This window comes from Dromiciops gliroides, chromosome 1, assembly GCF_019393635.1.
Source record: "Dromiciops gliroides isolate mDroGli1 chromosome 1, mDroGli1.pri, whole genome shotgun sequence".
Taxonomy (NCBI): domain Eukaryota; kingdom Metazoa; phylum Chordata; class Mammalia; order Microbiotheria; family Microbiotheriidae; genus Dromiciops; species Dromiciops gliroides.
This window is the reverse complement of record NC_057861.1, coordinates 32,898,945-32,925,679: the sequence shown is the minus strand read 5'-3', so window position 1 is coordinate 32,925,679 and position 26,735 is coordinate 32,898,945. Positions and strand designations below refer to the sequence as shown.

General features: G+C 46.9%; 2 protein-coding genes across 5 annotated transcripts in view; one reads left to right on the top strand and one right to left on the bottom strand.

The window, feature by feature from the left end:
- Positions 1–18,208, top strand: part of RILPL1 (Rab interacting lysosomal protein like 1) — a 56,943-nt gene extending 38,735 nt beyond the window's left edge. Inside the window, exons 5-8 of one of the 3 annotated variants that reach the window (XM_043975428.1) lie at positions 6,437–6,606; positions 8,334–8,426; positions 13,286–13,309; positions 15,932–18,208. In XM_043975428.1, the coding sequence (XP_043831363.1) occupies positions 6,437–6,606; positions 8,334–8,426; positions 13,286–13,309; positions 15,932–16,076 (432 nt within the window). In that variant the 3' untranslated portion in view covers positions 16,077–18,208. Of the gene's footprint in view, positions 1–6,436; positions 6,607–8,333; positions 8,427–12,957; positions 13,046–13,285; positions 13,310–15,931 lie in introns of all 3 variants that reach the window. The other 2 variants (XM_043975431.1, XM_043975430.1) reach the window with 2 other exon arrangements.
- A 1,310-nt stretch (positions 18,209–19,518) lies between these two features.
- SNRNP35 (small nuclear ribonucleoprotein U11/U12 subunit 35) lies at positions 19,519–26,042 on the bottom strand. 2 transcript variants are annotated; one of them, XM_043979879.1, is made up of 2 exons: positions 25,753–26,042; positions 19,519–20,960 (listed from the first exon to the last, which is right to left on the bottom strand). In XM_043979879.1, exon 2 carries the CDS (start codon positions 20,955–20,957, stop codon positions 20,166–20,168), a length of 792 nt encoding a protein of 263 aa, XP_043835814.1. In that variant the 5' UTR covers positions 20,958–20,960; positions 25,753–26,042; the 3' UTR covers positions 19,519–20,165. The 2 variants fall into 2 exon arrangements, with proteins under 2 accessions (XP_043835814.1, XP_043835815.1); XM_043979880.1 differs by having other exon boundaries at positions 25,689–25,813.
- Between the last annotated feature and the right edge of the window lie 693 nt (positions 26,043–26,735).

The window sequence follows — 26,735 nt, the reverse complement described above, 5'->3', positions numbered from 1 at the left end:
ATGTTTCATCATTAGTCCTTCAGGATTGTCTTCGATTGTTGTATTGTTGAAAATAGTTGGGGCAGCTAGGTGACACAGTGGATAGAGCACTGGCCCTGGATTCAGGAGTACCTGAGTTCAAATCCGGCCTGAGACACTTGACACTTACTAGCTGTGTGACCCTGGGCAAGTCACTTAACCCCCATTGCCCCACAAAAAAAAAAAAAAAGAAAAAGAAAAGAAAATAGTTGTCATTCACAGTTCTTCATCAAACAATATTGCTGTCTCTCTGTACAATGTTCTCTTGGTTCTGTTCTCTTCACTATATATCAGTTCCTACAAGTCTTTCCAGGCCTTTCTGAAATCATCCTATATAGTCATAGCTTTTAGAGGTGGAAAGGCTCAGCCCGATTTTACATATGAGAAAGCTGAGTCCCAGAGGGACTCGGTGATTTGCCCATGGTCACATAAATTTTTAATAATGACCTGGATGGGGGGCAGCTAGGTGGCTCAGTGGATAGAGCACTGGCCCTGGAGTCAGGAGGACCTGAGTTCAAATCTGGCCTCAGACACTTAACACTTACAAGCTATGTGACCCTGGGCAAGTCACTTAACCCCCATTGCCTCACTAAAAAAAGTACAGGAATAATGACCTGGATGAAGACACAGAATCCAGGGTTTTCCAGTGCACAGTTTTCACCAAAAGACCTAAACAGGTTTAAATGAGAAGCTAAATCAGCTAAGATGAAATTGAACAGGAATAAATGCAAAGTTGTACATGGGTTCAAAAAATCGTAAGTATAAGATGGGAGAGGTCTCTGGCAAGACCATGGTGTGTGTGTAAGCTCTGAGGGTCAAATGCTGCAAGCTCAGCATGAGTGATCAGTATGACATGGCAGTCCCAAAATGAACTTGAATGTGGGTGAGATTAAAAGAGGCATAATGGTAAATATCATAAGAAAAAAGAGAGGGGACACCTAGATGGCGCAGTGGATAAAGTACTGGCCCTGGATTCAGGAGAACCTGAGTTCAAATCCAGCCTCAGACACTTGACACTTACTAGCTGTGGGACCCTGGGCAAGTTACTTAATCCCCATAGCCCTGGAAAGGAAGGAAGGAAGGGAGGAAAGAAAGAAAGAAAGAAAGAAAGAAAGAAAGAAAGAAAGAAAGAAAGAAAGAAAGAAAGAAAGAAAGAAAGAAAGAAAGAAAGAAAGAAAGAAAGAAAGAAAGAAAGGAAGGAAGGAAGGAAGGAAGGAAGGAAGGAAGGAAGGAAGGAAGGAAGGAAGGAAGAAAGGAAGGAAGGAAGGAAGAACTTATAGTATGGTGTTGTGTCCAGAGTGAGGGAGGGTATGATTGCCCAGCTATACCATGCCCTAATCATTCACCTCTGGAATATCATGTGCTGGGTACCACCTTTTAAGAAGGACACTGAGTCACTGAGCAGGTCAAAAGGAAGATGACCGGGAGGAGGTCTGGTCATCGTGCTTTATGAGGATCCGCTGCAGGAACTGACGATCTTTAGCTTCGAAAATAGAAGACTTGAGAGAGGGGGCGGATGTGCTGGCTGTCTACAGGTTTTTGAAGATCTGTCATGTCTAAGTGAGATCAAAGATATTTTTTCTTGCCCTCAAAAGGCAAAACGAGGTTAGAAGCTGAAGAGAGGCATATCTAGGTTCCACTTCCTCACGATCTGAATCATCCAAAGTGGGATGGGCCTTTTGCAGAGGTACAGGGGGCCCTATTCCAGGAGGTCCATGGTCTGAGACTGGAGAACGTTTGTTAGGGAAGATAAAGACTCGCAATGATATTCTCATTGTCCTTAGGAATTACAAAGAGGTGTTGTGGAAGGCTTTATTTCTCAGGTTTGGATTGGTTAATCAGGGCTTAAACTTTTTCCACTTGAGACCCCTTTTCACCAGAGAAAGTTTTACTCAACCCTGAGTATCTAGGTATATAAAATAGGGAGACATAACCTTTTACGGTTGCCAACTTTTTCACAACCTCTACATTCAGTTACTCAGCCCCATATGGGGTCTCAGCCCACAGTTTAAGAAGGTAAGGGTTAGATGACCCCAGAGGTCTCTTCCAACTCAGAGATTCTTAGGACAGGCCTCAAAGGATTTGAGAAATATGGGGGAAAGGGCATTTTAGTCATCACTTTTTTTTTTTTAAGTGAGGCAGTTGGGGTTAAATGACTTGCCCAGGGTCACACAGCTAGTAAGTGTTAAGTGTCTGAGGCCGCATTTGAACTCAGGTACTCCTGACTCCAGGGTCGGTGCTCTATCTATCCACTGCGCCACCTAGCTGCCCGGAAAGGACATTTTAGGTGGAAGAAACAACATAAATGCATAGAAATGAGAATGACTGTGGTTGATTCAGTATAGAGTGGGGAGCTGGACCTTGTGTAGTGGGAGGCAAGGCAAGAAAGATAGATTGAAGGAAGGAAGAAGGGAGGGAGGGAGAGAAGGAGGAAGGAAGGGAGGGAAGGAGGAAGGAAGGAAGGAAGGAAGGAAGGAAGGAAGGAAGGAAGGAAGGAAGGAAGGAAGGAAGGAAGGAAGCAAAGAAGCAAAGAGCTTTCAAGTGTTTATTAAGTTCCAGGCACTGTGCTAAGCACCAGGCATACAAATAACAAAAGATCGCCCTTACCCTCAAGGAGGGTACATTCTTTTTCCAGTTACATGTAAAGGTAGTTTTCAACATTCTTTTTTTCTTTTTTTTTTTTTTTTAGTGAGGCAGTTGGGGTTAAGTGACTTGCCGAAGCTCACACAGCTAGTAAGTGTTAAGTGTCTGAGGCCGGATTTGAACTCAGGTACTCCTGATTCCAGGGCCGGTGCTCCATCCACTGTGCCACCTAGCTGCCCCAACATTCATTTTTATAAGATTTAGAGTTTCAGATTTTTCTCCCTCCCTCCCTTTCCTCCCCCCTCCCCAAAACAGCAACCAATCAAGTATAGGTTATATGTGTACAATCCACATAATACTCTTTTTTTTTTTAGTCTGTGTTCAATAAATATCAGTTCTTTCTCTGGGAATGGATAGTATGCTTCATCATTAGCTCTTTGGGATTGTCTTGGATCATTGTATTGCTGAGAGTAGTTAAGTCATTCACAATTGATCCATAGAACAATACTGCTGTCACTGTGCACAATGTCCCCCTGGTTCTGCTCACTTCACTATACACCAGTTCATATGAGTCTTTCCAGGTTTTTCTGAAATCATCCTGCTTGTCATTTCTTATAGCACAATAATATTCTATTACAATCATATACCACAGCTTATTTAGCCATTCCCCAATGGATGGATATTCCTTTGATTTCCAATTCTTAGCCACCACAAAGAGTTGCTATAAATATTTTTGTACAATTTTTTTCCCTTTTCTCTTTTTCACAATTGCTATTGTTAACTGTTTCCCTCCATCCTATTCCCTTCCCCATGATATTTACTCTATTATCTATCTTCTTTCACCTTATCCCTCCTCAAAAGGGATTTGCTTCTGACTGCCCCCTCCCCCAATCTGCCCTCCCTTCTTTTGCCCCTCCCTCCTTATCCCCTTCCCCTCCTATTTTCCTGAAGGGTTAGATTACTCCACCCAATTGGGTGTGTATGTTAATCCCTCCTTGAGCCAACTCTGATGAGATTAAGGTCTTTGAACCTATTCTGATGAGTGTAAACTTCATTTACTAGCCTGCTCCTTCCCCATCTCTCCCCCCACTCCATATGCCTTTTCCTGTTTCTTTCATGTGAGATTTCACCCCATTCTACCTCTACCCTTCCCCCTCCCCCAGTGCATTCCTCTCACCCCTCAATTCTACCCTAAAGATGTCATCATGGGGCAGCTAGGTGACACAGTGGACAAAGCACCCACCCTGGACCCAGGAGGACCCAAGCCCAAATCTGGCCTCAGACACAAGACACTCACCTACTGTATGACCCTAGGCATGTCACCCAACTCCAACCACCCCACAAAAAAAGATAAACAAAAAATAAATACTTTGCAGATATCATCCCTTCATAATCAATCCCAACCTGTGCCCTCTGCCTAAACCTATTTCCAGCATCTGCCCTAATACTGAGAAAGTTCCCATGAGTTAGATGTGTCATCTTCCCATGTAGGAATGTAAACAGTTTAACCTTATAACAACCCTCTTAATTTCTCTTTCCTGTTTACCTTTTTATGTTTCTCTAGGGTCTTGTATTTGAAAGTCAAATTTTTCATACAGTTCAGATCTTTTCATCATGAATACCTGAAAGTCCTCTTTTTCATTGAAGTCCCATTTTTTTCCTCTGAAAGATTATACACAGTTTTGCTGGATAGGTAATTCTTGGTTGTAATCCCAATTCCTTTGCCTTCTGGAATATCATATTCCATTCCCTCTCATCCTTTAATGTATAAGCTGCTCGATCTTGTGCTATCCTGACTGGGGCTCCATAGTATTTGAATTCTTTCTTTTTGGCAGCTTACAATATTTTCTCCTTGACCTGGGAGCTCTGGAACTTGGTTATAAGATTCCTGGGAGTTTTCCTTTTGGGATCTCTTTCAGGAGGTGATTGGTGGATTCTTTCAATTTCTATTTTACCTTCTTCTTCTAGAATATCAGGGCAATCTTCCCTGACAATTTCCTGGAAGATGATGTCTAAGCATTTTCCTTGATCGTGGTTTTCAGGCATTCCAATAATTTTCAAATTGTCTCTCCTTGATCTATTTTCCAGGTCAGCTGGTTTTCCAAGGAGATATCTCACATTGCTCTCTATTTTTTTATTCACTTGGATTTGTTTTATTGTGTCTTGATTTCTCATAAAGTCATTAGCTTCCATTTGCTCAATCCTAATTTTTAAGCAATGATTTTCTTCAGAGAGCTTTTGTACCTCCTTTTCCATTTGGCCAATTTGGCTTTTCAAGGTGTTGACTTTTTTTTCATGACCCTCCTGTGTCACTTTCATTTCTCTCCATTTTTTCCTCTACCTCTCTTACTTTGTCTTCAAAGTCCTTTTTTGAGTGCCTCTGTGGCTTGAGACCAAGTCATATTTTTCTTGGAAACTTTGGATGTAGGAGCCCTGATGTTGCTCTACTCTTCTGAGGGTGCACCTCAATCTTCCTTGTCACTAAAGAAACTTTCTATGGTCCTCACCTTTCTCTGTCTGCTCATCTTGCCTGTCTTTTACTTGACTTTTAGCTCCTTAAAGTGGGGCACTGTTTTCAAGGTACACTGTCCAAAGCTTCAGGGGGTCCCAGATGGTATGATTTAAGGAGGGGGAGGTTCTTCACTCACCTGTCCTGTTCCCTGGTCCATAGATAACCCCAGGCCAACTTGCTAATTAACCAGACAGCAAAACTTTGTGTGCTGTGGTTGGTAGCTCTGATGAGCCTGTGCCCCTCCCCGATCTGGGCCACTGCTACTCAAGCCTACTTCCTGATTCCCAGCAGGGGTGAAAAACTCAAGTTCAGCCTTAGCACCAGCAGAGACCCCTATAATCTCCCCGCTGCCAACCATTCAACCCTTCACCAGACTGTGAGCTTAGTTCCAGACAACACTGGCGCGCTGCAGCTGATTCAGAGTCTCTGGAGGTCTCTTTCCCTTGCTCAGCCTGCCTAGGACTGGATCTGTGTCAGTATAACTGTGAGATTGGGATCCACTCCTGCCCTGGCACAGCATCCTCCTCCTTCTGACCTTCTAAGCTGTCTTTGGTTGGAAAATGATCTCCGGATGTTCTTTTGTGGGTTTTGCTGCTCCAGGAATTGTCCTATGGCATTATTTGGAGGTTTTTTAGAGCCATTGTGTCATGAGTTCCAAGAACTTACTGCCTTTCTCGCTTACATTCTAATATAAGGGATAACACACGTAGGAGAGTAATGGCTAGAGAAGGGTGTTTTGGTCCAAAAAGTCACTCACAGATGGAGAATGGGGAAATGTGGTGGTCAATGTACACTCCCTCTCCAGATTTGTACTTATGTCTCCCTGACTCTGGAGGGGTGGGGTTCTCTAGCCACTATACCATGCTGCCTCTGAGGGGGATGTGTGTATGTGTGGACATACACACACATACACATGTATATGCATGTATATATACATGCACATATATATGTGCATGCAGACAAATATTTATATAAGCATATATACATGTGTATATCTTACATATTACACATGCATGCACATACACAGAGAGCACTATTTCTTGGCTAGGAAGGAGCCACACCTGCCTATACTTCTCCATAGAAAGCAAACAGTGGGCTCAGGGTCTGTTGACTTTGATCTTTTGGGAGAACCAGCACTACCCCCCTGAGCAGGTAGGCAAGTGCTCCTGGTTCTTAAAATAGCTCCCTTCCTCAAAGCCACTAATATCCATCAGCCCTAGCACTTTTAAGAGTGGGATCTGTCAGCGTGAGAAGTCTCAGAGCTGTTCCAAACCCCTCCCCCCACCCCCCGGGGATTCATTAGCTGTGTTTTGCATCCTGCAGACGGAGTTGGGGGGTGAGGAGTACATCCCGGAGTCAGAGAAAGCAGATATGGAGAAGGACCCAAACCGCCCCCGATTCACGCTGCAGGAGTTGCGGGATGTGTTGCATGAGAGGAATGAGTTGAAATCGAAGGTGTTTTTCTTGCAAGAAGAGCTTGCCTACTATAAGAGGTGAGCATCCCCACAAGGTGGCAGAGGCAGGTTCCCTTTGCTAGGCAGGCCTCTGGGAGAGAGGGCTCCCTGACGATGTGAAGAACATTGATTATGCACCTGCTGTATGCTGGGTTCTGTGTTACGGTGTAGGCAGAGATGCTTATATTGATTAAGATATGGTCCCTGAGGGGGGCAGCAGTGGATAAAGCACTGGCCCTGGATTCAGGAGGAACTGAGTTCAAACCTGGCCTCAGACACTTGACACTAGCTGTGTGACCCTGGGCAAGTCACTTAACCCTCATTGTGCCCCCCCCCCAAAGAAAAGAAAAGAAAAAGATATGGTCCCTGAATATACCACTCATCTTCCAAGGCCCAGCCCAAGCCATAGATTTGGTACTGATGAAGGGACACAGTAGCTAAGGGACCAGCTCATATCAGTGCCTGAGGCAGGATTCAAACACAGGTACTCCTGACATTGATTAGCAACCTATCCACTGCATCCTTCTTACTTCTCAAAAGTTTTCCCTGCCTGAGTCCTCCCAACATCTTAGCTCCTGTTGAACTAAATAGTTAAACTATTGACTCATGTACTATACATCTGGTGTCCCCTCCTAGCCAGTAAGTGATTTAAGGTACCCTGTGGATGCCTGACCCCTTCTCTCCTCACCCACTGCACGTACATGAGTTCAGACCCTCTCCCTGCCGACCTAAATTGGAGGGGAAAGAACACAGAATTTGGGGTCAGGAGACTGGTCTTGGGCAGACCAACTTCCCCTTTATGGGTCTCAGTTTCTTGACTTGTAAAATGAGGGGGATGGACTAATGAACACTAAGGATCCTTCCAGGTCTAAAACCTGTGTTCTGTTATCTCCTAACTGGTCCTTCTGCCTGCAGTCTCTTCCCTCCATCACTCTATCCTCCATGCTGCCCCATAAATAATCTTCCCCACAGTTCTGCTGGGATCATGTCACTCCTCCCCTTGCCTATTTTGGCATTCAAGGCCTTTCACAAAACTGATCTGACCCACCTGTCTAGCATAAATCCACACTAATTCCCTTTCATGTATTCTACTTTAACCCTCTCCCTTCTTGTCTTAATCCCTTTCTTTTACCCTGTGCTTAGAGTGGTTCCACCTTCCATCTCTCTGTGTGTGGTTCTTCCCTTCCTGCAAGGCCCTCCTCAGAGCTTACCACCCCCTCCAAATCTTTCCCTGACCTTTCCACGCCTTCACCTACCCCAGACAAAAATGATCCCTTCTCAGATTTCCCATAGCCCTTTGTCCTGGACTGCTCCTTTGGACCAGTTTCCTTTTCCCTCATCTCTGCCACTTGCATACATGTTCTCCTACAGGTCTCATTAGATTATAAACTCCTTGAGAGCAGGACCCACTCATCTGTCTCCTTGTCTCCAGAATGCCAAGAGATGATTAGCAAGTGTCTGTGGAATTGAATCAAGTCCCTAGAATGGCATTTAATATTCAAGTCCTTGTTCATTTTTTTAAAAACTGAATTGAAAAGTGAAATATTAATCCTTTCAGTGTGTTCTCCCCTCCCCTAAACTGCCCAGGGCTTTCCTCTGTAGCTCAGGCAGCCTCCTGAAAAGGCTGAAGATCCAGGGGCCTAGGACACTGATGCTCTCTGCCCTGATATTCCCCGCCCCCCACCTGAACGGTTACCAGAGCAGGTCAGCCTTGGTGAGGTCCTGGCTCAAGTCATTTACCAAATGTTTGTACACTTACTTTTCAGTGAGGAAATTGAAGAAGAAAGCCGAACACCCCACCCCACCCCCATCATCCACTCCAAAACATCCCCCCAGCCTGAGTCTGGGATCAAGAGACTGTAAGTAATTGTCTGCCTAGGAGACATGATAGACTGCTTAGCATGTTGTTCTGGGGTCCTAACAAGTAATCAGCCTCTTCCCTCCTATGCCATTTGAGGCTAGGATTCAGCCTTTTTACTAACCCCAGAGTGCTATAGCATAACCTGGCGGGGGGGTGGGGCATGGTTGGCCTTGCCCTGGGCACCTGGATCCCAAGTCAGAGAATGGGAGGGGGAAGGGAGGTGAGAATTGGGAGGGTGATGTTCTCTTGACCTGCATGGGCAGTGTTTGATGCCTGTTGGCCAAGCATGGGGCAGCTTTAGCTTGAGTTAGGAGAGGGATGTCTGGGAGCAGTTGCCTGTCAGGACCGTTAGGGAGCATCAGGGTTTTTCACTGATCCTGAAAATAAGAATGCCCTGTTGAGAAAAGAATCCTGTGGGATGGTTTCAGGCCCTCCCTGCACATTAGCCTTTATTAAGCACCACTGGATAAAAAGACAAAATGGAATTGCTCCTGTCCTCAGGGAGCTCACGCTCTGTCAGATTCATTCACTCTGTAGACGTTTATCCGGCACCTGCTGAATGGGTGCCGTGGGGGGAAAGGACCCAGTCCCTGCCTCAGGAGGTGATGGTCATTTTGCTGTCTCCTCTTATGGCATCTTTCCCGGCTCGAGGCTCTCCAGCAATGCCACCGTGGTGGTACAGCCAGCCCGCCTGCCCTGGGGCTCGGTCCCAAGTCCAGCTCCCTCCACATTGAGCCCCTACAGTCAGAGCTTCCCCAGTCCCCAGCATGGCATGGAGGACGGGGAGGAGAGCAGCCAGGAAGTGCACGGTCTCCTTTCCCAGAGGACCTCAGTTGGCAGCCCCCGTTTCCCATGAGATAGCTGTGAGAATGAGCTGCCACAGAAGGGCTTTTGATGGGGCCCAAGGCCAGACACTGCTTTCCTTTGTGTTCACCTCTGTTACTGACTGACAGCTGCATTTGTGCCACCACACAAGTGGGGGGGCTCCCCCCACCTCACCCCCATCCCCGGGTCAGGAAGAGGGGGACAAAGAAGCCTCATGGAAGGAAATCAGGACGAATGGAGGGAACTTCAGATTAGTTACCAGCCAGTCCACCCTCAGCGCCATCTTCCTGCTTCCCTCTGGTTTTGCCTAAACTCGGGGGCTCGTGGGGAACATTAATTACATGTGGGGAAAGAGGCCTCTTGTCCACTAATCCTGCTTATTGAAGCCTTGGAGGACTGGCCTGCTGGGCCCCATCCCAACTCTGTGCAGTTAGACTTCTCTAGCCAAACCTCCCCAACCTTTCTTCTTCCTTGCTCTCCATTTCTGCCCCCTCAGGCTGCCTTTCCTTCCCTCCCGTGCCTTGGTCTCCAGCTGCTCACCCTCAGTGGTAGCTGGTTCCCCATTTGCCCATGTCTCAGAATCAGGGACCTCTCGCTCCAAACTGCTCTTAGAAGAGCTCATGGCAATTTTTAACATTTAATTTTTTTTAAGTTTGACTTCCAGATTTTTAAGAGTTGAATGTTAAAAATTGTCTTTACATGTAATTGGGTGAAGAAATATTAAAAGAAAAAAGAAAAGCTGACTACAGATTGTAAAAATGGCACCCAGAGAGGGAAAATATCTAAGAATAACATAGTATGGCTAAGCTCCCAGGAGGAGAGATTTGGAACTGCCCAGAGAAGGTCAAGAATGAAAAGACTGGTTGACCCCAACTTAATCCTTTGAACACATCAAACATCCTGCTCCCTCTCCTTGTCTTCTCTCCCTTCTACACACAGCTGGTGTTTGTCTGAGTAAGGGATCAGGAAGGGGCAAGTAACAGAGGGTTTGTAGGAAAAATTGGAGAGGCTAATGATTTGAAAATACTGGGTAGGGGGCAGCTAGGTGGTGCAGTGGATAGAGCACTGGCCCTGGAGTCAGGAGGACCTGAGTTCAAATTCGGCCTCAGACACTTGACACTGAATAGCTGTGTGACCTTGGGCAAGTCACTTAACCCCAATTGCCTCACCAAAACAAAGAAAGAAAGAAAAGAAAATATTGGGTAGCCAGTCTTGTGCCTTTCAAGAAGGTCCAGCCTTTGGAAAAAATCCCACCCCCAACCAAAAATGATCTTCCCTCCCCCTCTCCACTATTTGCCATGATTCCTGAAATCTCACAATTAGAGCTTCATTTATTTGGTTCGTCATAACCTGATAATAATGTACTCTTGACCAAAATATAGTCAGAGATAAGTGATCAGTTAGGTAACAGCAAAGCCCTCCTGGATAGAGGCCCTTCTGGAAAAGGAGAGCAGAGGGTACAAAAAGGGTAGACCTTAGCCCTTCCCTTGGTGGGACTGCTCAGAGCCAGGGGTTGGGGGGGAGGGAGATCCACGCTCTGGCTCACAGTTTGTGCTGATGCACCTGCTGGCAATTCAGCCAGAGATTAATGAATAAAAAGACATTTGATCGAGGGTTTGCTATGTGAAAAGCACTAGAAAGACACACAGAGAAGCGAGAGGGCCCCTGTTCTTTGAAGCCCACATTCTGATAGGGAAAGGCAGCACACAGCAGAGGGCCCAGCTGCAGGGTGGATTAAAAGGCCCCGCAGTCCTTCAAGTGCATTGCCAGGCAAATGGTAATTCATCTTCCTTAATGTCAGTTTCCACTGAGGCCCTATCCATTTCTGATGCTGAGCCATATGATGGTACCCAAGGCTTTGGTGCTGAGAACAAAAGTCTTTCATCCGTCGCCCCTGGGCGACATGGTACCCAGTAGACTCACAGAGGTACCTTAAAAGGCCTAATGTTTTCTCCCATGCAGAAATTTCCCCATATTTGCCCTGTTTCTGGAGATCTTATATTGCATCTCTGTGTATACCTGGATTCTTACCTGGGGAGGCATGAGGAAGGACTCCGTTTTACAAGATCATCAGTTTAGGGATTGAAAAGACATGAGAGCGATTTTCCAAATGAGGAATCCAATGCTTAGAGGGGTGATGGAAGTGACACACCCTAGCCACACGGCTAGGAGATGGCAGAGCTGAGATTAGAACCCAGGTTTTCTTACTGGGAATCCAGCAGCAATTCTTCTGCTGCATCACGGTGCCTCCTGCATCCTCTTTGGGGATGAGTGGGGTGGTTCCCCCATGGGAAGTTTGGGAAGTTTGTTTCTTTTCCTTGAGAGGGGCCTGAGCCCCTGGGCATTCAGCCTGGCTGGCTTGGTAAAGGGCACTCCATGATGGGCCTGTGACTTTCCACATCACTGGAGGGAATCCTTTAAGCCCCAACTAACAGATCAGTTATCCATGTTAACTGAAAATGAGGATACCAGGTATAATCTAAAATCCAGAGGAAATCCAAAACTCTCACTTTATCTAACCCAGCTTTAAAAAAAAAAAAATCAGATGCTCTCTCATTGAGCAAAATGGATTTGAGTTTCACCTTGAACTTCCCCTTTGGATCTTCTAGTAAAAGTCCTAATAAACCTCAAAACACTGGTAAATGTTGGGAAGCTGGGGAAGGAAGGACAAGCAAAAAGCCCAGATAATCCATAAATAGTGCTGATCACCAATTGGATAACAGAGTCTGGTGCAGTCGATAAGCAGCCCTGCAGTCAGGAGGACCCGAATTCAAATCCTGCCTTAGACACTTACTAGCTATGTGACTCTGGCCAAGTCACTTAACCCAGATTGCCCCCCCCCAAAAAAAAAACCACCAAAAAACACTAGTGAACACAAGACTTTTGACCAAACCCTTCCCCTTTGGGGGAGATTTGGAGTCAGCCCCCAATTTAAATCCTGGCTCTGGCTGCTTGCCTAGCACCTTAGGCCAAATTGCTTTCCCTTCCTGAGCTTCATTTGTAAAAATGAGGAGGTGACCTCAGATGACTTCTAAGAAATGAATTCCAGCTCAGAAGCCTAAGATTCTTTTAAACAAATGTGCCTGGTTTTGTTCAACTCAACAAATATTCTTAACATTCCATAGATGGGTTTCTGACAGTTTCATGTAAGCTAAATTTGGGGGTGTAAAATGCTATTTGAGGGTGAATCCTTTTTTCAGCGTTTTTGAAAGTTTGGGTTTTTATAGGTTTGCATATGGTACAATGGAAAGGGCCCTGGCTCTGTAGCAAGAGAACCTGGGTTCAAATCCTGCCTCTGCCATCTACTGCCTGTGTGACCTTGACTGAGTCATAGGTTCCTCATCTGTAAAATGAGATGGTTGGACTAGGCGGCCTCTGGGATCCTTTCCAGTCCTAGGTCTGGCACTGATCCAGAAATCCCAGGCAGGGAGCAGCCCATGTGGAACAGACCCCTGCCTCGTCCTGCCGTCAGGGCCAATTCACAAAGGGAGAGCCTTGGCCTTCCCCCCAGCACTGTGCCCCCTCTGTCCCTTGGGAATCTATCACCAACCCGTCTTCTCTGTAACCACCACTTCTATCACCCCGACCAGGCCTGGGGACTCTCACTTGTCTGTCTGTGTGGATCAGGAGATGGAGCAGGAGAAACGCCTCCTCCTGCCCACCCTTTTGACCTTCTCTGTGTCTATCTGTGCCTCTCTGACCAGGATCTTTACAGCCGTAATGCCCATGGTAGCAGCTGGACTGATCCTAGATGACCCCACCCTGCAGCCCGTCCGAAGACTTGTTTCCCTTGTAGGCACAACTCGTTTCTCGGTTTTGTCTTGGGCATGCCTGCTGGGGCCCAGGGGGTTGCATTCTGCTGTTTCCTTTGGCCTGGGTTGCCCCTGCATCCTGGCGGCTGTGATGTGATTTCCCCGTGTGCCTGTCACAGTGCGCAGTCAGCACATTTCCTCAGAAAATCCTCTGCTGCGTCACAAATAATTCTCTTTGTCTCTTCTGTTTCCATTTTAAACCACCTTGTCCATGTTCCAGTCAAGAAGGGCCTTTAAGCCACGGGTCAGTAACCGCCAATGCCCACCATGGTTCACCGAGTGTCACTAACACTGCACGTCTGCTCACCCAGCCAGGGCCGCTCCCTGTTTTCTGACACTGAAGCTGTTTAACCCTCCAAAGAAAGAACAAGAAAGGGCCGTGGCGGGGGATGGGATGGTGGGGGCTGCCATTTTTTGGACAGTGCCTCTCCCACGCCCATTTGAACATGAAGGGCTTCTTCTGCTTACTACCACTGCTTAAGGATCACAGTGAAACATGGATGTGTTTAGACAGTTAGGCCCTTAGGCAAGCATGCTGGATTTGGAGTTGGAGGGTCTGGGTTCAAATGCTACCAGCTCTGCCCAAATTAGTGCCTCTTGTGACCTTGAGCAAATCACTTCTTGGGGCCTCAGTTCCCTTATCCATAAGGTGAAGGGGTTGAAGAGCTAGATGCCCACTGTGGCCTCTTCCAGGTAGTGATGCTCCTAGGGTTGATGTAGAAAAATGCACCATGGGTAATGTGGTTTGCTTGACTGGATCACTGTCCAAGTCACTCCCTTCTGAGCTAGCAGGTGTGGCTCTGCCCTCAAGAAAACAGATGTTAATAGACAGACTTTTAAAGTTAGTCTTTTAACTTGGGCCTAATTTGTATTTCTGGTCTCTTGTGAGTCCAGAGTCAGCTCTTATCCTGGTTTTCCAAATGCTTTCCACATCTGTCCATATTGGCCACCTTGGGCCTGGGCTCTGTCCTAACATTGGTGCTACATGTGGTCAGGAATTTCTGTAAACAAAGTTAATTGGTTTTCACTTTAGTAAATGGATGCCTAGCAGCATGGGGGCACTGGGTTGGGTTTTTTGTTTTTGTTTTTCAAGGTGGTTTTCCAAATTTCAAGTGCTTTTGAAATCCATCCGTGAAAGTAATGACATCTCACAAAAGGATGGGGAAACATCACCTTAAGAGGCCTTTTAATTAGACAGCAACATCTGAGCTGAATCTGCCCTAATTCTCCAGAGACTCTGGAGAACAACAGCAAGGTGGAGAATGGGGAGGGAGAAAAAGCCATCACTACTTAAAGAAGTCAGACTTTTAGACCAAATCCTCATCACTGGGGTCAGCTTGGACAACTGCAATATGGGTTGTTTCAAGTTTATCTGCTGAGTCCCAGCAAAACTATGTGGCTTGTGAGCAAGTCATTTCAGTTCTTCAGGCCTTGCTTTTCTTATCTGTAAAATGGGCAGAGCCAGCGTGGAGTGAGTAGTGACTAGAGTGCCAGTTTTAGACAGAGGACCTGGTATTTGGTATCTGTGTGATCTTGGGTAAGCCGCTTCTGTGGGACTCAGTTTTCTCATCTGTAAAATGAGGCAGTAAGACTAGATGGCTTCTTGGGGTCCCTTCCAGTTCTTAGTCTATGGTCTTATGATTTCCAAGGTCCTTTCCAACATAATATTCAGTGAATCTCTGTTATGTCACATCTGAGGGATAATAGGGAGGGCCCTTAACCTCTCTGGGCCTCTGGTTCTTCATCTATAAAAGGAGAGAAGTTGGAATAGATGGCCCTTGGGGTCCCTAAGGCAGTGGTTCTGCTAATGGAGGGGGAAAAGGTGGGTCCAAAGGTGGGATTTTATTGGCATAGGGCACCCCCATTACGTAGTTAGTCAGACCCCTGTAATTGATGGCCTCTGAGAGTTGCCTGGGCTACAGGGCTTCCTGACTGCAAAGCCAGCCTTAGCCACAGGACTTCAGCTGGTGCACAGCTCCCCTAGAAATTCCAGCTCCTAGAGAAAAAAACCAAATGGCAAAAGGAACCTAGGTTTTAAATCCCTACCTCCGATTCTAACTCCCTGTGAGACCTTGGATGAGTCACTTAACTTACCGTCGCCTCAGTTTCCTCATCTCTGAAATGAGGGTGTTGGCCTAAATAGCTTCAGAGGTCCCTCCCAGCTCTGGATCTAGGATCCTTTACATTCAATTATTTTAGTTAAGTTAAATTCTACCATTTTGTGGGGTGGCCCCTTGCCAACAATCTCTCCTTCCAGTCTCCATGGCAGTCGAAAAGGTCCCCTTCCTGCAGTGCAGCTTGAGTGACTCACCCTCGATGCTTCTCTAACAGCTCTTCCCACTGCCTCCCTGTAAACTGGCACTGCCAGCTGGAGCCCCCACTCACTTCTGTGTGATCGCCCACACCCTTGCCCATTAGCTCCCCTTAGGTAGCTTGTTAACAATGATGAATTCTTCAGCCTTAAAAAAAAAAAAAGGTCATTACAGCCCTTGCTATTCAGCCATGTGTCTTCCCCCCTTTCTTATACTGTCAATGTGGGAGTAATTCTGCAAATGCCACGAATGGGAAGGGGGATCACCGGCCAAACGCTGAAGATTCATCCCATGTTGGGGTACTACCAGTCATTTTAATCCTGCCACCCCCCCATGCAGTGTCCCCACCATGATGTCACCCTCGCCCACCCTCCCCCGGCTGCTCCCCCGGAGAATAACTTTGAGATGCGCCTTCCAAGTCTTTCTTTCGCCAATTGAAACTGACTTGGTTGCTTTGATTTTGTTGTGTGACGTCCACCTCTGCTCAGCGTTGGGGAGGTACTGATTGTTCTTTCCCCACCTCGCTCCCCACCCCCTTCTTCTTTCCCAAAAAGGTTTAGTTTCTTCTCTCGGGACAAAAAACGCCTGGCCAACGCGCAGAAAAACGTCCACTTCCAGGAATCGTTTGGCCAGTGGGCAGACTTCCACAGAGATGACGGCTATACCGAACAGGGACAAGAAGCATTACAGCACCTGTGACTTTCACTCTCCCTGGGCTTGTGACCGGCTTGGCTATGGCTGACCCGGATGGTCTGGGACCAGCCAATGCCCAGAAACCAGACCTCATGGCTCGGCCCCAGACACCTTGTGGTCGTGGATTTTTTTCTGATGTACTTTCCCCCAGGGACACAGACACATATTGTTCTTGGGACACCAGACCTCTAAAGACAGACTCCAGATTCCACAGTAGTCATCCTTTGTACCTGGGGGTGGGAATCGTGGTTTAGATTGGGGACTGGGCGACCCCTATGTCCATATACGTAGGTCATGGATTTAATGCCCCGGTAGTCTCTGGTCTGGCTTTTGCACCCACTACCGTAACACAGGCGTCTCTAAACCAAAAACACAGCCTATGGCCCCTGATGGGAGCCATTCGAAGCTTGGCATGTGGGCACTCTCCGACCCATCGTTTCTGTAATCCAGAAGGGTGGGGTGGGAATCGGGAGGTGATGGCGGCTCATCGTCCTCAGTTCTGTTGGTGACATTTCCAAAGTGGCACAGACAGAACTCTAACACTTGATCGGGTTCCCCTGGGGGGCACCTTTTAGCACAAGCTCTGGGCGCTCTGTCTCAGGCCAGCATTCACCAGTGGACAACAGGAGCCTCCGACCTCCTGACTGGAGGCAGCCGTGCAAGAAGCCAGGGCTGGTCATGGTACCCTGGGATTTATAGTGCCTAAAGCATGTAGATACTGGTATACAAGGTGAGTGTGCCTTGGGTTTTGCTGAGTTATATGCAGTATTAACCAAACAAAAGAATTGCTAAAAATGATCAATTTTAACACATGGTTTGGGCATTTTTTTCCTTGTCATCTTTTTCTTCATGCATGGTAGATATGAAGTTACTCCTTACCCTGCTAAGACAACAGCTGTTCTAGTAAGCCTGAAGTGAGGGCATATAGGGCACTGGGCACCTTGTAGGGAGAGAGTAAATTTGACAAGGTGGACAAGACTCCTCCTCCCTTCTCTGGGTGCTTTGGACTGTGGGGAAGCAAAGGTGTCCCATGGTACCATATGGCTGCTAGGGGGTACCTTGGGATGTCCGGAAGACAGAGGAAGAGCGTACAGTTGGAAAGTGGGGATTTGTTCATCATTGACATCCCTTCTTTCCTCCCAAGGCTCATAAACTATATATTTTAGTACCATATTTAAAATTTAGATAGGAATCACTGCTGAAATTCAGCACCGTGAAAGCAGCTTGTTGGGGTTGGAAGAACACACAACTGGGAGACTAGAGATCTAGGCCTGTCTTGCCCTTGCCCGTGACCCCGCCCAGTTGTTTGACCTTAGTGTAGGAAAGGATGGGAGAGGGACAGGATGTCTTCCCTGGCCCCTTGCAGCTCTACAACTTGGATCCTCCATTACACAAGGTGATTTCAGAGGTAGAGAAATGGGACCTTGGCCACCCCATTCCTATTTTTAATATAAAGAAATGAATTCCTATTCAGACCCTTAGGGAACAGAGAAATCCTACACTGGTAATTTACTGGGAAAATAGCATGTTCATTTTCTAAAACTGTTTCTAACAGCTGGTGTCTATTTTAACACAGCAGGGAGGTACTGTTCTTTGTGGAAAGGAAAGCTGGGGGAGGAGATTTGTGCTATTAGGGTAAAACCTAATAATGGTGCAGGTTTTTAGAGATACCTGTGATTCAAGTAACATTTATTAAGCACCAATGTTGTGTGAGGCCTTAGAAACAAATTAGCCATACCACCTGAACACTTCCTTGAATTTGCAGTCACAACTATGGACGAGAAGATGTCTATCAAGGTCTCTCTTGTTGAAAAGCATCTGTCCAGGGGCAGCTAGGTGACACAGTGGATAAAGCATCGGCCCTGGATTCAGGAGGACCTGAGTTCAAATCCGGCCTCAGACACTTGACACTTACTAGCTGTGTGACCCTGGGCAAGTCACTTAACCCTCATTGCCCCACCAAAAAAAAAAAAAATACGAAAAGCATCTGTCCAAGTCTGTCTAGTATGTGTATATTAAAGGCAGCTAGGTAGCACAGTGAACACAGCACGAGATCTGGAGTCAGGAAGACTCAAGTTCAAATTAGGTCTCAGATACTTCCTGGCTGTGTGACCCTGGGTAAGTCACTTACCTTCTGTCTGCCTAAGTTTCCACATCTGTAAAATAGAGATGATAGCGGCACTTACCTCCCAGGGTCGTTGTGACACTCAAATGAGATATCTGTGAAATGTTTTACAAATCTTAAAGCATTACATAATGTTAGCTGTTATCATAGTGGCTTACTTTCAATCTTTGTCACCCAAGTGGGAAGGGAAGGTCAGTTCACCCAGTTTGCTGATGGTCAAGCAGGGAGGAAGGAAAGGAAAGAGGAAGGCTTGGAAGCAGTTTACTCCACAGGTCACAGTGTGTTAGCATTTCACCATGCTCTCTGTTCTGCACACTCCCAACTCATTTTGCAGAACTATATAAGAAGGCTTGAAATAAGGAAAAACCTTGTCACCATGGGAGCTGTATCAGACTGCACCAGGCTGCCTAAGAAGGTAGAGAGCTGCCTTTCCCTAGAGGTCTACAAGCCAAGCCTGGATAACCTTGTCAGGACATTTTTGTTGAAGTACAAGTTGGCCCAGAAGGCTTCAGAAATTCTGTGAAATGTTTTATCAAAAAGACATTAAAGGGGCGGCTAGGTGGTGCAGTGGATAAAGCACCGGCCCTGGATTCAGGAGTACCTGAGTTCAAATCTGGCCTCAGACACTTTGACACTTACTAGCTGTGTGGCCCTGGGCAAGTCACTTAACCCCCATTGCCCCACAAAAAAAAAAAAAACAAAAAAAAAAACCCAAAAAACAAGACATTAAAGGGGCAGCTAGGTGGCGCAGTGGATAAAGCACCAGCCCTGGATTCAGGAGGACCTGAGTTCAAATGTGACCTCAGACACTTGACACTTACTAGCTGTGTGACCCTGGGCAAGTCACTTAACCCTCATTCCCCCTCCCCCCTTCCAAAAGACATCAAGTGTCTCCTCCCCAGGGTGAGCCCTTTAGTTTTTTTAAATGCCAGGAAGCAAGATGAGGGTTGTGATGGGGAGGGTCTTGGCCTAGAGACAGAGCCTGGCTTTACCACTCTGTGTGTGCATCCTCAGGAAGGAAGGAAATCAGCACTTATGAAGGGTCTACTATGGGACAGGCTCTATGCTATGTCTGCTTCAGTTCCCCCCTATGTAAAAGAAGGTGACTGCCCTCCCTATCTCTAAGGTCCCTTGCAGCTCTAAATCTGTGATTCCCCGAGAATCCACATTGGGCTTAGAAAGGGCAGGCCAGTGGCACCAGAGACCATTCCGGACTCTGTTCCTTCAGCTTTCCTTTTCTATTTAACCTCCTTAGAAACAACCAAGTTAATGCAGATTGCTGAAATGATGAGACTGATTTGAAACAAATATTTATTTAGCAGCTGACTGCAGGGTTTGGCTGTACAGAGATGAGAGAAGTTTGGGCTTGGGTGGGATGAAGGACTAGAATGGGGTGTGTGTCCCCCCATAAAGACACCACAAGTGAGACTAGGAAAACTGCAAAGGAGAGCTCAGGGGAGTCCTGGAAAATCTAAGGAGAGAAAGACAACTTTTCTTTACTTATTTTTAAAAAGGATTTTATTGTACTTTTCCAGTAGCATATAAAGATGGTTTTCAACATTCATTTTATACGATTTTGAGTTCCAGATTTTTCTCCCTCCCTCCTTTCCCTCTCTCCTCCCCAAGAGAGAAAGCAATCTGATATAGGTTATATGTGTACAATCACATTAAACAGATTTCTGCGTTAGTTGTGTTGTGATGAAAGAATCCGAACAAAAGGGAAAAAAACCACAAGAAAGAACAACAAACAACAAAAATGAAAACAGTCTGCTTCAATCTGCATTCAGACTCCATGGTTGCATTGGAGAGACTGCTTTTAGCTGCACATGTAAAAGAAGACATCACAAAGGAGGGGATGGCTGAGGCTTTTAGGAAGGAGGAAGAGGAAACACACCCGGGCACTGACTGCCCATGCAGGTGCAGGGGAAGGGAACAGCTATTTCGTGGAGATGCCAAGAGTTCAAAAGTCTCTACTTGTGTTTATCATCATCTCTCTGCTTCTTTGAGTCTCTCTCCTTGCTTCTGTCTCTTCGCTCTCGGTCTTTTCTGTCTCGGCCTCGGCTCCTCTCCTCTCTGAAGTCCCTCTCTCTTTCCCTCTCGTTCTCATCCCAGGCCCTGCTGGTCTCCCTTTCTTGCCGCCTCTTCTCTCGGCCCCTGTCATGGTCTCGCTCTCTGGACCTCCAGTCCCAGGTTCTGTCTCGGGACCACTCCCTCCTTTCCCTCTGGCCCTCTCCATAGAAGTCACTTTTGAAAACTGGCAAGTTAATGGGTTTTCTAAAAGGCCGGTCCCGTCCACCAAATCTCAGTTGTCCCGATTCCTTTTTTCCACCAAACCCTCCTCCAAGTCTCCGAGGGATCCACCCTTTAAGGATTCTTTCCAGCTCATAGTCGACAAAGATCTCATGCTGATCAATAACCAGTCCATTGGCATCTCTGTAAGCTTTTAACAGGGAACGCTCTTCTCTGTACTCGATGAAAGCATAGCGCTTTGAAAAGCCCGTGACCACGTCCCGAACCAGCCGGAGCTTCCTGATGTCACCATATCTGCTGAAGACGTCTTTCAATTTTTCTTCCGTGGTCTGCAGGTTCAGCCTGCCCACAAAGAGGGTGAGGTGGGGGTCTCCAGACACCCCTTTGTTGGGGACGTAGCGAGCCAGCATGGCCCTCCAGATGGCCCGGTCATGTGGTTCTTCATCAGTACCATCGATGCTCCCAGCCTTGAGAGGGTCATACTCTTTGGCGATGGGCATCCACTCATTCATTCTCTAGAAAAGCAGAGACATTGAGTGTGCTTGGGTTTAACGCACATCAGCATCAGAGAAGGCCACAGCATTTTGTTGGGCCAACCACCCAAAAGCTGGGGCCCCCTATCTTGGGGCTCCCAAGAACAATTCTTTGGCTACATTGTATTGCTTACTAATAGTTTGCAAAGCATCTCAAGTACTTTCACCTGTGATCCCCATCACAGTCCTAAGGGGCAGGATAGGCAGGGATTAATACCTCTATTTGCAGGTAAGGAGACTGAGGCTCACAGCAGTTACATGATCTGCCCAGGGTCACAGTGTCTGAGGCAAGATTCGAACCCTGGTCCCTCCTGACCAAGTCTAACACTCCTTCCACTCCAAGGCACTGCCTCCCTGTGGAAATGTAAGAGAGCCATTCCAGCTTTGTACCCTGCTTCTGGCAGGGTTCCAGCTTAGGCCAGCAACAGTTCAGATGGGGGGAGTCAAGGCTGAATTTCTTCCTGACTAATTGATCTGGGAAGCTGGGGATCAGTTTCTGCCTCAGAGCCTGAGAATTAATTGCTATGGTAATTTCACCCCAGCAAGCCTGCATTGCAGATGACATTCTTTCAGATATGTGGTAATTAATTCATAGGAATCCTTATTGGAATAATAGAGTGCCTGCCAACATTGAAGACACTGCCTATGCTTATGTAACCCTCTGGCAACTCCACAGCCAAAAGTGAAATGGGCTTTTAAAAAAAGGGCTCTTACAAGGCCAGCATGGCAGTGCTCATGTCCTGCCAGTGTCTCTCTGAAATGTGTCCTCCAACCCCACTGTCTCCAGCTGTGCCTCCAAAAACGGCCTCATGGCCTGGCTCTCTTTCACCCCAACCAAACACAGGCCTTTTTTTCTTTCTAAATCTCTACCCTAGTAAGATAAAACAATTCTGTTCACATGGGTTTAAAGGGTATTGGGGGGAGGGGCAGGTATTACCTTGTTGAAGGGATTATTTGGGGGGGTTTACAATTTTGGTTTAAGAGATGTAACCTATGATACAAACTACAAAGGCAGTTATGAACAAATTAAAAATACTGAGTCGGGGGGCCCCCGCTAGGTGGCACAGTGGATAGAGCACCGGCCCTGGAGGCAGGAGGACCTGAGTTCAAATCCATCCTCAGACACTTGACACTTACTAGCTGTATCACCTTGGGCAAGTCACTTAACCCCAACTGCCTCACCAAAAAAGAAAAAAAAAATACTGACCGGGGGCAGTTAGGTGGTGCAGTGAATAGAGCACTGGCCCTGGAGTCAGGAGCACCTGAGTTCAAATCCGGCATCAGACATTTGACACTTACTAGCTGTGTGACCCTGGGCAAGTCACTTAACCCCGATTGCCTCACCAAAAAACACACACAACAAACCAAAAAAAACCAAATAAAAAAATAATTAAAAAAATACTGACTGGGCTGACCGATAAATTGTTGTTTATAAATTAAATCCTCAGGGGCCCAAAAGCCACTTAATAAAACCTGTTCACCTTTTATGGCAAAAGAGCTCATTTGTTAAATGCATCCAATGAGGTAGTGTGGGAGAGAAGAAAGAGACACTGGTCCTGAAGTTAGGAAGACCCAGGTTCAAATTCTGGCATTGGTACTTCTTAGGTAAAATTCAGGAAAGATGGAGAGGCTGGAGAGCCTCCAGAGAAGCCTCATAGGCCTCAGATCATGCCCTATGAGGATCAGATAAAGGCAGTGGGCCCCCAGAAGAGGTCTGAATCTCTGCAGTGTAGAAAAGAAGGCAGACTGATTTTACTTGGCCCCAGAGAGCACAACTTAAGCAAATGCTGATAGGTTTCTGTTCAGTGCTAACAGAGAGATCCAGAAATGGACTGGGTTGCTGCTTTGCAAGGAAAAGGGCTCCCTCTCATTGGAGGAGTCCAGGTAAAGATTGACCACCATTTGCCTGGAATGTAAGAGAATATATTCTTCAAGTATAGACTGGACTAGACAGATACCCTCCAAGTTCCCTGTGCCAATTCTGTGATTCTGGAAAGATAAACAAATAAACAATTTCTCAAGGCCCTGGTTCCCTCTTTTATAAAATATGATGGCTTGGGACTCCCAATATTCCAGGCTTGGCAGAGGAGTCCTCTGGGGCCTGAGTATGGCCAGGGCTGGGGAGAGGCAAAGATCCATAGCAAGGTTCCAAGAAACAGAATGAACTATTTTGACCTGGAGTGTTTCTGAGTTGTAGCTCAAACTTTAAGAAGAAAGTAAACAGACTGCAGAAAGTCATTACCATCCCTTCTGGTCAGCAGGACAGCAAACCCAATGTAAGGGAAGACAGCTCTCTAAAAGGAGAATGGGTCGCCCCACGAGGTTTCATTGGATTCTGAGCTGGAGAGGCCCTCAGAGATCATTTAGTCCAAAATCTTTTACATATGAAGAAACAAACCTAAAACAAAAATGGGCCTTGCCTATTTTGGGGGGTTTTATTGTTGTTAAGTCACTTTTCAGCAGTGTCTGACTCTCCATGACCCCATATGGAGTTTTCTTGACCAAGACACTGGAGTGGTTTGTCATCTCTTTCTCCAGCTCATTTTACAGATGGGGAAACTGAGGCAAATAGGGTTTCGTGACTTGCCCAGAGTCAAACAGCTAGAAAGCATCTGGGACCTGACTTGAACTCACCAAGATCAGTCTTCTTGACTCCAGGCTCCCGCTCTATCCACTGCACCATCTAGCTACCCCCTATTTCTTTTTTGTTTTTTTGTTGTTTTTTTTTTTGGCGGGGCAATGGGGGTTAAGTGACTTGCCCAGGGTCACACAGCTAGTAAGTGTCAAGTGTCTGAGGCCGGATTTGAACTCAGGTACTCCTCAATCCAGGGCTGGTGCTTTATCCACTGCGCCACCTAGCTGCCCCCTACCCTCTATTTCTTTTGACCTGGGAGTTCTGGAATTTGGCTATAATATTCCTGGAGGTTTTCCTTTTGGGATCTCTTTCAGGAGGTGATCGGTGGATTCTTTCAATTTCTATTTTAGCTTCTGCTTCTAGAATATCAGGGCAATTTTCCCTCACAATCTCTTGGAGGATGGTGTCTAAGCTTTTGTTTTGGTCATGGTTTTCAGGTAGTCCAATGATTTTCAAATTATCTCTCCTAGATTTATTTTCTAGGTCAGCTGTTTTTCCAAAGAGATATTTCACACTGCCCTCTATTTTTTCATTCAATTAGATTTGCTTTACTGTGTCTTGGTTTCTCATAAAGTCACTAGCTTCCATTTGTTCAATCCTAATTCTTAGGCAGTTATTTTCATCAGACAGTTTTTTAATCTCCTTTTCCATTTGGCTTTTCAAACTGTTGACTTTTTTCTCATGACTCTCCTTCATTGTTCTCATTTCCCTTTCCATTCTTTCCTCCTTTTCTCTACATCTTCTTTCTATCTCTCCTACTTTCTCTTCAAAGTCCCTTTTGAGAGCTTCCATGGCCTGAGACCAGTTCATATTTTTCTTGGAAGCTTTGGATGTTGGAGCTTTGACCCTGTTATTATCTTCTTCTTCTTCTTCTGAGGTTGTATTATGGTCTACCTTACCCCCAAAGAAGTTTTCGATGGTCTTCTGCTTTCTCTGCCTGCTCATCCTGGCTTACTATTTCTTGGCTTTTAACTCCTTCTTTAAGTGTGGCAGTGCTTCCACGACACACTGTTCAAGCTACAGCGTGGCCTGGGGGATGGTTGGGCTTGTCAGTCTGCCTGGCCTCGCTTTCATTTGATTTTAAACTCTCCACTTCGGGATTGGGGGGGGGGGGGCTGCTTTTCAGCTCCACTCCTGTTCTCAGCTTCAGACGGTCCCAGGTGTTTGGGGGGGGGGGGGCAAGCTTTAATCTCAACTGGCCTGTTCTCAGGTCTGGAGATAACCTCAGGCCTATTTACTAAGAAACCAACCAGCAAAGCTTTCTGTGGCGTGGTTCTCAGCTTCCCATGAGACTGCTCCCCTGCTCCCCTCCCCCACCTGGGTCTCCTGACGCTCAGGATTTCTTCCTGGTTGCCCGCTGGCTACCCCCTATTTCTTAAGTGAACAAAGGGTAACCCACATACTCTGACCCCAGCTCAAGGGCTCCCACTGCTAACACTACTTTGCCCCTGCCATTCCCGGAGGTTTTCCAGCAGGTCCCACGGTGGCCCTGTCCTCGCAAAGAAAGGGGGTCAGGTGGGAGAGAGTCCTTGGATCTTGGTAAAACTAAAAGGCTAGCTCTTTAAATGTCCTCCAAAATGCAATCGGCAACCTTTCCTGACTTCCCGGAGTTCTACCCTTTTGCCTCTTAAGCCTCCCCAGCTGGGTACCACATGCATTTCTGCAGACTGTTTCCGCCCCGCCCTCCGGGCCCGCGACGCGTGCGCAGTTCGTGGTCCCCTCGTGCTCTCCGGGGCCAACCGCAGGCAAAGGGAGGGCCAATGTCAACGCCGGAAGTTCAGGATATAGAGCATGCGCCCTAGGCGACCATGAAGCCTAGCCGGGAGGGCCACTAGGGCTACCCTTCCCAGAGCCCACCCCTAGACAATCTCCTCCCCTCTATTAGCCGGGCCCGCAGCCTCGCCACCTCCGTAGGAGACTCCAGAGCCGACTGTGTTTCAGGCCTATCCCTAGCCTGGTCATCCAGGCTCAAACACGGCCGCTGCCTTTGCCAATCTCCAACATGGCGACCAGCGACATCAAAGCCCCGGGGCCGTAGGGGATGGGAGGGAATAGAGCTGGGACCGTACACGCACCTGACTTTCGTCCTTCCTTACCCACCCGGGCCCCTGCTGCGTCAAAGAAGCTGCCACTACTTACTCTCCGCTGGGATCCAGACTCACTCTTTTATCTGATGACAAGGCCAGCCTCCAACTCCCGGCAGGCCACGAGCGAGACTTGATGTTGGGCGTAGCCGATTTGCCACAGATTACAGCCTTCTCCCTAAAAAAAAAAATTTCTACATATTGTGCCAATTTAGGGGATGACTTGTAACGCACCTGAAAAGGGGAGAATGTGTAATTGTTTATCTTTTAAGCGAATGAAATAACGTCCTTTTTGTCAAGGTAAATTGTCAAAAAAGAGTCTATGAGAATGTGCTGGTTCGAAAATGCAGCGAGGTTTCCTCCGGCAGTTCCCTCCCTCCCTCTCTCCCTCCCCCGCCCCTCCCCCGCCAGCAAGCACATGGAGGAAGGTGTGAACCTGGCGGTGGCGGGGACGAAACTTAATCTATGTTTCTACCCCCACCCTCCTCGCCAGGGTGGTGAACAAGTTAGGAGGGTGTGAACCCAGCCGTGGCTGGACGCAAATTAGGCCACACCCCCTTCCCCGCCCTTCCCCTGATGGGAGGGGAGGGGGACTGAGGGGTATGGAGAAGGTGGAGCTGGAAGGAATCTTGGGTTATATAGCTTTAGACGTGGAAAGGACCTTCGTGGTCATCTGGACCAAAGTTTCTTTTCTTTTCTTTTCTTTTCTTTTCTTTTCTTTTCTTTTTTTTACATATAAGGTATTTTATTTTTTCCGTTACATGTAAAGATAGTTCTCAACTTTTGTTTATACAAGCTTTCCAATTTCAGATTTTTCTCCCTCCCTCCCCTCCCTCCCCCTCCCCTAGACAGCAGGTAATCTGATATAGGTTATATCTATATATCTATATACATATACATATATATATACACACACACATATATATATTTTTTTTTTTTGCGGGGCAATGGGGGTTAAGTGACTTGCCCAGGGTCACACAGCTAGTAAGTGTCAAGTGTCTGAGGCCGGATTTGAACCCAGGTACTCCTGAATCCAGG